General features: G+C 40.8%; 2 protein-coding genes across 2 annotated transcripts; both read right to left on the bottom strand.

Moving 5' to 3' along the window:
- Positions 1 to 426: 426 nt before the first annotated feature.
- Positions 427 to 8,342, bottom strand: ipmka (inositol polyphosphate multikinase a). Its single transcript, XM_030772402.1, has 6 exons — positions 8,150 to 8,342; positions 6,568 to 6,653; positions 5,608 to 5,704; positions 3,126 to 3,298; positions 1,304 to 1,385; positions 427 to 1,100 (listed from the first exon to the last, which is right to left on the bottom strand). Exons 1-6 carry the CDS (start codon positions 8,340 to 8,342, stop codon positions 481 to 483), a joined length of 1,251 nt encoding a protein of 416 aa, XP_030628262.1. The 3' UTR covers positions 427 to 480.
- A 1,268-nt stretch (positions 8,343 to 9,610) lies between these two features.
- cisd1 (CDGSH iron sulfur domain 1) lies at positions 9,611 to 12,482 on the bottom strand. Its single transcript, XM_030771534.1, has 3 exons — positions 12,383 to 12,482; positions 11,544 to 11,749; positions 9,611 to 11,157 (listed from the first exon to the last, which is right to left on the bottom strand). The coding sequence occupies exons 1-3, from the start codon at positions 12,408 to 12,410 to the stop codon at positions 11,068 to 11,070; spliced, it is 324 nt and encodes a 107-aa protein (XP_030627394.1). The 5' UTR covers positions 12,411 to 12,482; the 3' UTR covers positions 9,611 to 11,067.
- Between the last annotated feature and the right edge of the window lie 724 nt (positions 12,483 to 13,206).

Raw genomic sequence — 13,206 nt, 5'->3', positions numbered from 1 at the left:
GGAAAAAAAAAAACTAGGGGGGGGGGGTTCATTTTTTTTTCCTCTGCAAACCTGACCTCGTTTGACGGTGCAATGGCAAAGTGGTTGAAAGTGGTTGAGAAATGCTGAAAAATGCTATCCCATCCCATGCACCCTGGGCCGCCCTGTCAATATGAGAATGTATTAAGAGTATGGTAGTGCATAGTAGTAAGTAAACACTTTGACCAGCAGGACTCAGACCCTGGAGAAACGGAGGTATGCAGCCCAATTACACTGCATAACTGAAAATGGCACATCAAAAAAAGACCTTCTTCACAGGCCAATATTTGTTCAAACGTAAAGGTCACTTCTATCATGGGCTTCAGCTCGGTGGTGTCGGAGGAGGTAACGCAGACACAATAACAGCCAAATGACAGCGGGGAGGTGGGGGGGGGGGGGGGAGCTGACGTTTGCATCTGAGCACATGCATTGAGATTAAGTTTGGGATTGAGATTAATGAGGTCAGTTCTGGAGGATCTGCTCCAGGGCGGAGAGAAGGTTCCTCAGGCCGTAGGTGTAGCCTTCGTCCGGGCTGTCGCTGGGGAAAACGTGGGCGAAGTCGATCATCCTGACCTCTCCCCCTCCCCCTCTCTCTCTATCCCTGTCTCCATCCTCAAAACTGGTGTCCAGGTTCTTTCCATTGTTTTCCTTCTTCTCTCTCTCCTCTGTTACATTCAGTTCATTTCCATTGGGTTGGTCGAGATGATAGTGACGTGCGAAGTGAGCTCCTGTTCCATTCTCTTGTATGTCGGGGGAAAAGTCATCACAGAGACCCCGACCACAGACGCTCTTCTGTGGGGTGCATCTGCAGGATAGGTCCTGAGGCTTACAGACGGGAGTATGGAAATTATTGTTGAACTCTGGCTCACCTTTCTTGTTTTGCCTGTCTTTGGGAGTTTCCCTCTCGGCCGTTCCATTTCCTGTTTGAGGCGAACCCTCGTAGACAAACAGCAGAGAGCTGGCATAGAAATGCAGCTGCTTTTGGCCTTCAAACCAACGAAGAATGTTCCGGACTTTAGAGATGCTGAGAGAAACAGCGTCTTTCCTAAGCTGCTCTCCATTGTGGAAGAATTTTGCCAAACCTGCGGAAGAGAAAGACAACTGGTTAGCTTAGAATTCGACAACATGCGCAAAGAGTGAGAACAAAAGATAGAGAAAGAGATGGAAAGAGAGAAGCTAATGTTCCAAGTCGGACATGGAAGATACATGATACTTTAAAACTGTGAAAAGATACAGACAAAAAAATGTAGCCACATGACACACAGAGATATCAACTCAATCAGACCTTCTTTGAGAGTGTCTTTCTTCAGACTGCGTCCATAGAACTGGTCATGCGTGATATAGCTACCAGAGTTTACCTGGTACACCTGGAAAACGGAGAAAAACACTGGAATTAAAAGAGAGAGAGAGAGAGGGAGGGAGAGAGAGAGGGAGAGAGAGCGAGAAATAAAGCAATTCAAATGCAAAATATTTCTTTCATTTCCATTTCAACATGCACATCCATTTCCCAGAAGAAGGCAATATGTAGTGAAGCTGAGAGCTCACACACTCAGCAACTGATGTGTTTCTAAGAAGAACTAGAACTAATAAAACTCAAATGAAAAGCCCAAAAGTCCAAAGCCCAAAGAGAGAGCGAAACTTAGAGAGCACTTGATCACCACTCTGTGAGAGTATTTCAGTCAAAGAGGAAAAACTATTTTTTTTTGTGAATATATATATATATATATATATATATATATATATATATATATATATATATAAAGAGAGAGAGAGAGAGAGAGAGAGTCTATGAAAAAAAAATGAAATGAAAAATGAGGTGACCAAGGGTCCGAGAGAAAGAATTGTATGCATTACATTAGAGACTAATTAGGAAGAATTCATCCTCCAAAAAAAAAACAAAACAAACCCTCAGAGGTAAATGAGAGGTGAATTACAAAATGTATTCAGACATTTAATATAACCAGCCTAAAAGACATTTGATTACACAAAACTGTTTTCTTAATGAAAAAGAAAAAACGGTTCCTTACACTATTACATTTTCATTATGGCAATCAAAGAATTCAACGATATTTTATTGATGCACAGTACACGCCAGGGAATCTTAAACAAGGCGATAGCTTGCCCTCTACTGGTCATACATTGCTAAAACATCAATTCTGTGCCAGGTCATCAAAACATTCAGCAGTTATTTGTCAGCTATTTATAGTGTTTTATTCGTTTCTTTTTTCATAAGTTAACCACCAAAAACCATCAACTACCTCTTTTAAATCAAACCAACGAAGAAAAAAGGTGAAAAATGAAAAAAAAAAAAAAAAAGCAATCTACTTCTGTTAGCATTAAATGCTAAGAATATACAACGGAGTGAGTAAAAAAAAACTGAAATGAACAAAGAGAATGGTCTTTTGATGTTCTCTTTCACACTGGTGGGGCACTCCAGCAGTGACTTGGCAGTTTCTCTATGCTGGGACTTATATAGAAGTAGTCACGTAGAGAGAATGTTTTTTGCACTCAGTATTGTGGAGGAAAGGATATGTGTAGAGAAGATTTTTCTCTTCTCTCTCACTCCCTCTCTCATACTGACCAGTCCTTGGAGCACAGGAGACTAAGGGAATAAAGGGTTGGTGAAAAACCAACTTTTCCTGGATGAGAAGATGTGTCTCTTGTTATCTGTAGAGTGTATTGATCTTTTCCCACACCTACATCTACCAGGCTGTTATTTTGTTTTTTATCAAAACGAATTAAATAAACACCTGATAAAAGCCCTAAAAGTATCGATCACACCCTATTCTTTTCAGCGCATCTTCTGTGTTTCTTGCCACGTGTGTTTTTATTAGATTATTTAATTCAATTTCATACCAAATGTGAAAAGGAGCCGTTAAACACATGCAAAGCAGCGGCGTCTGCAATCTTACTAATATACTCTTGAGAGGAAGCATGATGGTTTGATGTAATTAGAAGGATGAACTGATGGGAAGACGTATGGACGAGGAGGAGGAGAGATAGAGAAATATGGACCCAGTACACAGACTAAAAGGAGAGCGAGAAAAGATTCTGAATGGAGATATAAACAGATAAAAAAAAAAAAAAAGAGACAGACAAGCTCTCACCCTCATGCCCAGTAGCAGGAAACCGATCTCCTCCATTAGCGGGTATTTCTTGATTTGTTGTTCTCGTTTCTCCTGCGAGGCGAACGGGTCGTAGCTTTTCCTCCCAATCTTCACATCCATGATGCAAGGCTGGTGAAAGCTCCTGGTCACATCCTCCAGTTTCAGATAAAGGTCTAAAGTCAGACAAGAGGAGAAGAGTCAGCAGTGAAAATAAAATGGAGGTCAAAACAAAATGACCTGCTCTTAACCGCTACAGTTGCCATCTCTCTCTCTCTCTCGCCGAGTTTTAGCGTCCAAAAAAGAGGAAGAAGTCATTCGTACACTACACCAGGAGGTTCAAAATTTAACCTAAACGGTAATACGCGCTGTTTAGTAAACACTGACTGATTCCACTTTCTAAAAAAACATATCTTCAGTTTGAATGTGCCTTAGCCTACATTTTATGCCTATAAGTTCTAGGTAAAGACGATCCACGTTTTGAGCTAATAAACATTAGACAAAGTTTTACATGTTATGCCACACTTCTTTAGAGAGAGAGAGAAAGAGAGAGAGAGAGAGAGAGAGAGAGAGAGAGAGAGAGAGAGAGAGAGAGAGTGTGAGAGACTGGCGGACCGATTCAAATCAGCGAATCGCAACACTTCTGGTGTTAACCCATTCCACACAATCAAAAACCACAAAACACAAATTCACAGTTGCAGAATGACAGTGACAAAGCTCGGCTCTGAAGCCTCCTGACTGGTCAAACGGTCAGAGCAGGAAAGTGTAACTCCTGTGGCTGATGCATTTCACCACAGAGGAGTCTGTAAGATCCTGGGTAACGCTCTGCAGTAAGAGGAAGAACGTAACTACTAATCAGCGAAATCAATAAACTAGTGGAACAGAACAGCAGCGTATGCCGTCTCCTGTCTTCGGCTGGTGTAGTACCTATGCGGGGAGATAAGCCACATTAATGAGTCAGCTTTTCTCAGTCAGGTCAACAGCGTCTATTTGAGAGATGGTTACACCGTCTGACCATCTGATCGGACAAAGGGTTCTATTGTGAGTGCATGGGTTTTGACAGGGTGACTGTTTACATACATAGACACGCACGTAAATGACAGGTTAAGAAAACGAATGAAGGTTTAAAGTCCATTGGCCTCCGAAGATGGATTTGGTTATCCTTTAACGTACAGTCACTCGTTCTTTAAGCACACAACGGACACGTCAAATGCACGCGCGTGAGCGCGCACTCACACTCACACACACACACACAAGTATATGACACATTTATATGTCCCTACATATACACAGGGTGTGTCTCTCATAGTGTCATTATTTGGCAGAGGAGGGAGTCAAACACACGCAGTAATGTTGAAATGTTTCCACAACAGAGAATAATTGACCGTTTTTCCAAGAGCTTCTCCAGTCCTTCAGCTGGACCACTATTCTCAGTCTGCTGCTGGGCGTTGAATAGTTAGTGATTAATGGACAAACACATGTGCTTTCATTATAATGCTCTGAATCAATCAATGAAGTCACTAAACTGATCAATTAAAGAAACATCAACTGCACCATGGGAAAACAAAGCACGTTAGTGTCAGATGAAAGCCTGACGGATTGAGGGGTCACATGCGCGGTTTTAAGCGAGGTGGGAATTTGGGACATTTTGGGGCCTCAACTCCGAAATCTCTCTCTCTCTCTCTATTTCTAAGAATGCAATTACATCTTTACATGTTATATGTTCAATAACATGCATTACATGATACTGGCAAATTACTCACACAGAGGGTGATAAAATGCTAAGTGAGACTGAACAACAGAATCTGCAAAAAAAAAAAAAATCAATGATGAAAAAAATCAATATTCAAATACCCCCCCCCCCCCCCAATCCCGTGACCTTTAAACTCCACCCCACGCCCTTCTTACAAGGTGTGTATTCACCGCCCGTGTTTGTTTTTTGGATGACTACTTTTTCACTTTACCTGTTGACCTTGCAAAGGACAAAGGCTTCATTCTGTTTGGAAGACATGTTTTTTTTTTTTTTTTTCCCCCAGACACATACAATTCGCTGAATAGTAGTTGCTGAACTTGTTCCACGATGGATATTATCTCTGTAGCAGTGTGCAAACATGTACCATAAACAAAATATGTGCCTCCTAGCACACATTAAGAGAGGAAATTAAGAAAATCTGAAAAAAAACCCCCAAAAAGTCCATGCAAAAATGAAAGTCAATAAAACACTACTGTCGCTTTGCCGCCAAACTCCTTCATGGCTCCCAACGTTCCATCACATTATTCCCATGGCAACGGTTAACTTTTATGATCTTAACCACAAACTCCATAACCACAAACATCCAGAGACTTACTTTGGCATTACTATTGTTTCCATCCCTATTCAGTTCCCCAGCTCTCATATTCACACTTTTATTGGTCAAGATGTCTAAACCACTGTCTGATAAACATTAATGGTGATGAGGTGGTAGGTCAACAAGGTCAGCCTTACCGTCTGGGGACTCGCGTGAGACCCAGGTGCCATAGAACTTGGGCAGGTGTTGTCGGAGTTCTAGCAGCTTAGGATCTGTGCAGTCTTCAGCGTACACCTGAGGAAAACATACTCGTGTCTGTCAGATGTTTCTTTCCTAAGCCAATGCACAGAGTCAAGCCACCGAACTTAGTGCATTACAGGTGCAGCAAAGAGATTTTTTTTTTTTTAACCTTGTACTTACAGCTCATGAAATCCAATACATTTAGACTACACTGTTTATTATATGACGTGAATATTGGTTTGTTAACATCTGTCAGTTTTGAGTTAGGACTTAAACAGCTCTTTGACACATTAAAGATTTAAACCCACTCTGTCCTCTCTCTGTTTTAACAGCAAGCTGATAAATGCAAGCATTGACAACCACGCTATAAAATTTATGGAACAAATATGAATTCATAAATCATATTTATGACAGCATTAGAGCGGAACAATGTGAGTGTGGATTTATTCGTGGCATAGGTCTGCGGAGAGGAGATGTGGGATCATGTTTAGATGTTATGACAAAGAGCAGAGGGAAGAGAGGAATGGGGAGCCTGTTCGCTTGTAACAGAAACAGATCTGTCAGATTCACACATGCACATCATCAGTGGAAACTGATCTGAAACAGGAAAAGTCGACGTAGCACACAGAAAGATAAAAGCAGTGCCTTAAACATGCAGCTAAGAGGGGGGAACTTGAGCAGATAACATGACACATTTATTAAATGGAACATCAAGCGTCATTACCCTAAGCCGCAAAAAAAAAAAATCTAAATTGTTTTCAATGTGCGTAAATATGCACCTCAGGCATCCAATACACACACACACACACACACACACACAGAGAGAAGAGGTGTTTCAAATGAGGACAGCAGGCAGAAGTTCATCTTTGTGAAGGTAGTAACCTTTTATAGCATGTCCCATGACTTTTTGACATTACCTGTGTGTAAAAGTTCATCTCGCGAGGACCTCGTGGAGGAGGCTGCAGTTGCTTCAGCACGGTGCCGTCTGGGTGCTGAAGTATGCCTGTAAAAGCAACCAAACGGTCAGAAAGCAAAAACTAGGCCCAAACAGTCGCTTAACATCTGTTACACGGAAACAGGTAGGAAAGCTTGCTAATAACGGTTATAAAAGCAAAAAAGGATAACTACTGTTCAAATAACGTGTCATGCTAGCGTAATAACAATGTTTGATTAAATTGTTTAATATGTCACGAGGTTCCTCAATTGCTTATCTTGTGATGTACAATGTGCTGTATGTTCCGACAACGGCACAATGTTGAGTAAATATTTGTAATGGTATTGCATAACACAGACAGGAATGATGAGCATGTAATCATGTGTGCGAAAGATTCATTTTGCTACGTGATCCAGTGACTGGACGTAGGCTATGGTCTATAACACTATATAACACATTTCCCACATTTTACATGGTGACTAAATCAATCAGTCAGCATTGAGACAGACAATACGTCCTGAGGCGAAGGAAAACTGCGCTGTAAGCAGCGCCGAATGGGCTAAGTAAGGGTTTTCCCCTTGTGTGTCATCTCCCATTCACAGACCACCGAGAGTACAACTCAGCTTTGTCCAGAAATCTCCAAAACGCTGAACAATCCCTATGGAACAAAATCCCCTCACAGCCATTACGCAAACATCGCTCGCTTTCTCTCTCTCTCTCTCTCTCTCTCTCTCTCTCACACACACACACACACACTCACTTGCTCACTCACTCACTAAGCAGCTACGTTATCACGATGTAACAGAAACCATATACTAATGAAACTGCCACCTCCGCTCCTCAGAAGTAGGAAATTAAATTTGCCTCCCCCTCCACCCCACTTTTTTTGGACTTGTCCGTCCTAATAACATTTAGACGGATGTGTTATCGCTGTGTCTGAGGGTGCGGGCCGGCACTAAGAGCATTACTACCACAAGACTTTTTATAGGCTGAACTGACTATTCTGCGACTCTACCGTTGAAAATCTGTGCTGATCAAATTAGCTTTAATCAGTTGTCAAAGGGACCCAATGTGTTAACTACTTTTTTTCGGCTGAGTAAAACAGGCTGGGTGTGTCCTGTGACTGGAAATGTGCAGCACGGGTGTCTGAAACCTGTCAGGGAGGCTGAGCAGCATTCAAACACACACCGAATATTTACTAAACTTTTTCTGGGATGAATGTGATTCCATGACGTAACAATTGACAGTATTTCAATTTCTCCTGGTGAATCAAAATTTACCTGATAAGTTGCTCAATTACTTGTCTATTGTACTTGGAAAGATATTGCAAAAGTTGATCAAACCAGCAGCCTTAATCATTGGAAAAGTGGACGTATATGTCAACCACTGTACGTTTAGTCAACAATGCTACGTAAATACTTAATGGATAGTGCATGTAAGACGTCAAAAACGTACAAAAATGAAACTTGTTTGTTTTTTGGTTTAACAAAAAGAAAAACAGCTTGAAGTCACTTGAACTGATTCGAACATACAGAAAACAGGCTATAGGCTCAGGGGTTACTAACCCATTTTATCGATGCCATATTTGTGACCTGCCACTTGATGTGACAAAGGGACACATCCATTCAGTCGCGACTGCCGGTGCCCATCCTTGACCAACTCTTCACGTTGTCCGGTTCTTTCTGACCCGGTCCCTGGGTCGCAGAATTCCAGTTTTTCCAGCACAAGAGATGATTCAATCACCTGCCTATCTGACATTTTTCTCCCCAACTGTTACGGTTCCACTCGAAATTCAACAAAAAATTGCAAAAACACACATGTTCAAGCAATTTCGTACGTGCGAAAACACGGCTTGGTCCGTCTCTCATATCAAGATTGTCATGACATTAAGGAACCGCGAAACAAACTCTTCAGCAACTCGTCGTTCCTACGATGACAACTAAGAAACGGAAAGAGCGTGCCGAAGTTATCAGCTCGAATGTCCCTCGTTCCAAGGCTCACTAAGACTGAATTCATAGTAACCAGAACTATAAAACGCAACGTGACCACATCCCACTTCCTATGTGGAGAGTGTACGGTATACAGTCACGCACTGTAAGAAACACTTCTTCAGTCATGCACCGTAAGAAACACTTCTATACACTTCTTGAGGCTCGTGTCTCGTTGCACCCAACTTCACAACATTCATTCTTCGTCGACTGTGACATGCATGGGCGTTGTTTAACGACAGCTTCAGTATCGATGGTTAGCTACGGCGTCTGAGAGGGCGTTGAGAGGAACTCAAATGGTGTGGTCATTAGTAAACTCATAAATTTTCTAAGCAATGGACAAACAATCTGATGCAAGGTACATACTGGGCTTCCGACTCTTCTCCAGGAACACGTTGCTTAGCTTTCAAGTTCTGTAGGTATGCTGCAGCAACATCACTATTCATAAGTCCTCCACTACACGAAATAGTCATATACCAGGCTGCTGTTGTTAATGGCTCCATGTTCCAAACATGTGCGCGTAATCAACTCCAGGTGTAATTATTGTGTACTGCAGTCTATCCAGATAACTTGTCTTGTCAAGTATGAGTCAGAGTACCATTTTCCCTAATGTCGCAAAGTCTACGTAGCAAGCAACGTAGTCCATGAATGTCTTTTAGAGCTTCAACACGCTGTACAACTGCGCAAACACCTGGCTATCAACCTTTGAAAACCTACGTACGTATACGTGTATGTATGTATGTATTTCTCTCTGTCCGTGTGTGTGTATGTATATATATATATATATATATATACACACACACACACACACACACACATACACATACATATGTGTGTGTGAGTGAGGGACAGAGAGAGAGAGAGAGACACACACACACACACAAACAAACAAAGTTAACCCACATCAGAATAAAACACTCAAGTTTTGCAAGAGTCATCAAAAGAAAACATAAATATCAAAAGGCATTTTAATTCATATTATATTTATTGACAAATCAAGTACAGTCATTGACCATACGTAGCATATTAATGGCGAAAAGCAAGTACAGGTAAAATAGTTTACAACAGTTGATGTACATACAACATTGTACTCAAGTCTCTCTTATCCTGTTGTCGTTAATCATTAACCAGACAAGGCCTTTAAGATCTCCATAGGACAAACACAGCAATAGTGTCTTTCTGAGAAAGATCATTAAGACGACGCCACGTCCCTCACAGATTGCCTTCCATGAAAGCCATGATGACGGGTGTGTACTTGCAGGAGGACAAAGAAAACCTCACAGGCACGATGACAGCTATGACACTGTCACAAAAAAAACCCAAGATCTCTCTTTTTTTAATTGTCAATAAATATAAATATATATATATCATTATCCATTTCATGAAAGGAGGTGAAAAAAATACATGTATGTCACGACATGAGCAATCAGTCTTACTCATGAATGATATTAAATTGATTGACAATAGCAAGAATGAGGTTTAGTACAAGAGCAGTATATCTGGACAACGTAAATATGACAATGTAGCGAATGAAAATCCATTAGAGTCATACGTACTGATTGGTTGGCAATGTGATAAGACACCTATGGCTGTACAGTGGGTGCTCCCTACTTGTTAAGCCACAGGGTTGGGAGGCATTTAAGACACGCTAGATTCAGTGTTTCTGCTCACAAGGTTATGTTCAGGTTGAGCTCAAATGACGTCATGGTGTTTGTATGTTAGGGTGTCGCTACTGGACTAGAATCTGTATTATCGCACATATCACACCATTTTTGTTCCCTCATTTGGAAACATCTTTAGGCAATCATCTGACAGAAAAAAAAAACAAATAAACAAACAAAATAAACAAAAAAACTGGTGACCATGAACACAAAAAAAAACATTAGAAACTTGGACAGGGAGATACTGATCCAGTCAACAAGCTGTTAAAATAACTTGCATGAACGTAACCAGTATAAACAGGTAACGGTGCTAGTACGAGACATAATAAAGCAGAGTGAACTAGATACAACCAGAGTGGTGAAAATTCATGCACTGCTTTTGACTACACCATTCACTCTCGGTCCTGTTTACAACACTGCTCGTACTTTCAAATGACTTACCAACAGTAACTTTAGCTGTAACTCAGCTTTTGAAAGAAAAAGAAATATTCCTCAATTCCTCAAATCACTTGAAACCATTCCCAAAACTGAAACAACAAAAAACAGCAACAAGATTTGATCGATCAGTATACCAGGGTGTCAGAAGAACAGTGTGGACATAACACACAGGCAGGTCTGCAGGGCAAATTATAAGACACACATCAATGAGACTACACAGTCAGGAAAGAAAAAAAAAAAATATATATCACAGCCTTAACCAACCCATGAAAAGAATAAATACTGATCTCTATCGCTGGATGTGAACAGATACTGTGCATTCGTAAGCAGCGGCAGCCCTGAGACTACAAAAAACACGAAGACAAACACAAACAAGCACGGGCACAAACACACAATTCATGCCTCCTTGCGTTTTATGATCAGGGGGCCAACGTTGTCTCCTGTCTCCTGATTGTGTTTAGCATGAGCACCGTCGCAGAAGGGAAACTGGAAAAGGAAAGAAAACCAGTGATATCAATTAGGGTGGGACTAGGTCACATCATTATGCCAGAGAGATTCTGCCTCATTGGGTTGTGCATGCTAATATGCAAGGTTATACCTTTTATTGACTGTCAGATAAACTGCGATGAAAGAGAAACCTCTTACTGTAGTCTTATTGCGGTAACACAATACAAATACTGACCATCATCTGTCAGAACATATAAATGACATTACCAATTGAAGTTTACAGCTACGTACATCAAGCAAATAGGATAAAAGGAGTTATTCTGCTCCAGTGCTTCTGGTGATAACGAAGTTTTTTATTTTTACAACACTTCAGATAAATCCAGTTATCTGCGATTTTCGGCGAGAACTCGTTTTTACTGCCTCACCTTCTTTGAACGCCAGCACCTGCAGTACACTGCTTTGTCTCCGAGGTCCTCGATGTCAAACGCATGCACCACTTTGGGGTTGTCTTTCTGAATGTCCAGATTCACTTTTGGCTTGCTGCATTTGTCTTTGGAGAAAAAGGTTTTGTAGACAAGGATTCCAACGGCCGTGGCACCAGCGGTCAATGAGACAGCCGCTATCACCTCAGCTGGAAAAAAATAAAGACCGTCTCAGCATTTAGAGTTATTCTTCAACCCCAGACAGCCATTAACTGCTCACCGTTTGATTTTGAATGAATCATTAAAAACTGACTCTTTACATACGGCATAGTTAAAGGTAACTCAAGGTCAAGCGCCGGGTGTGGGGCGATATCTCGTTATCAAAAACTCAAATTAAGCAAAGAAATCCAAAATACTCCAGGGAGATGGGTAAAGCCGAGACTTAAGTCCATACAACAGACTGATACGCATGAGATCTTGCAATTCAATGAATGTTTCAGAATTTGATCTAAATTTACATTGCCCAAAGTGCTGCCAACGTCAACTACGCGCATTACAGACGCGCTATACAGACGGCTGCATCTAGCCTTTTGCTCTTGTTATTAATGTAAAAATAACTGCACATGCAAAGTTAATCCATACAGTAGAACTTAAAAGAAAATTTGTATTGTTTTTTATTAACTAAATTAAATTCTGCTTAATACTTAAATAGAATTCAATGCCCAAAGTTCAACAGTAACACAGCCTATCACTACTAGCCAACAGCTAACAAGAAAAAAAGCTAAATAAAACAGTGCGTGTTCAAATATCGTTTACTGTCGAAAATTTACCCGGGATATTACCTTTGGATATTGTGTTTGAACTGCTCATGGTGTGATCAAGTCGGCTCTCTCAGAGGTGCTAACGTATAAAACTACCCGTGTTCGAGTTGGGCACAGTCGCACTTTGATAAATCGTGAGCAATGTGTATTTTGAAGATCACCCAGGGTTGACTCCGCCGGCAATTGTCGTCAAGCCAGTTAATCCTACGACAGATATGCGCATACAACAGACATTCTACATAACGATTTAAAATCTTTAATCCTGTAGATGCATTGTTCAGATATACTGAAAACTGAATACTAGTAAAACATTGTACTTTTCAGTATATATATATAAACATGATTTATGTGCTCTGTAAAACGTTTAAACGTTAATTAACTGAAGTTCAGGACTAAATATAAGTTCAACTTAAAAAGACGTTATAAATGTATCAAAATGTACTACCTTACAGCACGATTATAAAACAAAACGATGCGCAAGGTACACAACCCCAAACTTAAGAAAGTAAATGACTAGCACAAAAACTGATAGCGTTAACCACCGGCAATGACGTATGAACACCAAATCTTGTGTAACTGGAAATTCTGTCCCCTCAGTTCATATTGGGGAAGCAGGGAGTCTTTCGTGGAAAGATCGCAAGGTAAGCAAAACATTGCCCACAGAGACTTGCTTTAGATGAATTGTCATTTTTATTTTACTACACAAGACTCTTTGAAACTCTTTCATGTACCGTTTTCCACGGTTAGATTACGTTTGGTAATGTAGCCACTTACATGTAATGCTAACCACTATGGGGATGCAGGCAACTAACCGGCACTATGGGGATGCAGGCAAGGGCTATGAA

Source organism: Chanos chanos, chromosome 4 (assembly GCF_902362185.1).
Source record: "Chanos chanos chromosome 4, fChaCha1.1, whole genome shotgun sequence".
Lineage (NCBI taxonomy): Eukaryota > Metazoa > Chordata > Actinopteri > Gonorynchiformes > Chanidae > Chanos > Chanos chanos.
This window is presented reverse-complemented; position numbering and strand designations above follow the sequence as displayed.

Excerpts from the sequence above, each read along its gene's own strand:
- ipmka (XM_030772402.1), bottom strand. The coding sequence starts at position 8,342 with ATGTCAGATAGGCAGGTGATTGAATCATCTCTTGTGCTGGAAAAACTG. Across the intron at positions 5,705-6,567 it reads AGATGAACTTTTACACACAG|GTGTACGCTGAAGACTGCAC; the intron begins GTAATGTCAAAA and ends TGTTTTCCTCAG. Across the intron at positions 1,101-1,303 it reads GAAAGACACTCTCAAAGAAG|GTTTGGCAAAATTCTTCCAC; the intron begins GTCTGATTGAGT and ends TCTCTTCCGCAG.
- cisd1 (XM_030771534.1), bottom strand. The coding sequence starts at position 12,410 with ATGAGCAGTTCAAACACAATATCCAAAG. Across the intron at positions 11,750-12,382 it reads TTCAAACACAATATCCAAAG|CTGAGGTGATAGCGGCTGTC; the intron begins GTAATATCCCGG and ends ATTTTTTTCCAG. Across the intron at positions 11,158-11,543 it reads GGTGCTGGCGTTCAAAGAAG|TTTCCCTTCTGCGACGGTGC; the intron begins GTGAGGCAGTAA and ends TTCCTTTTCCAG.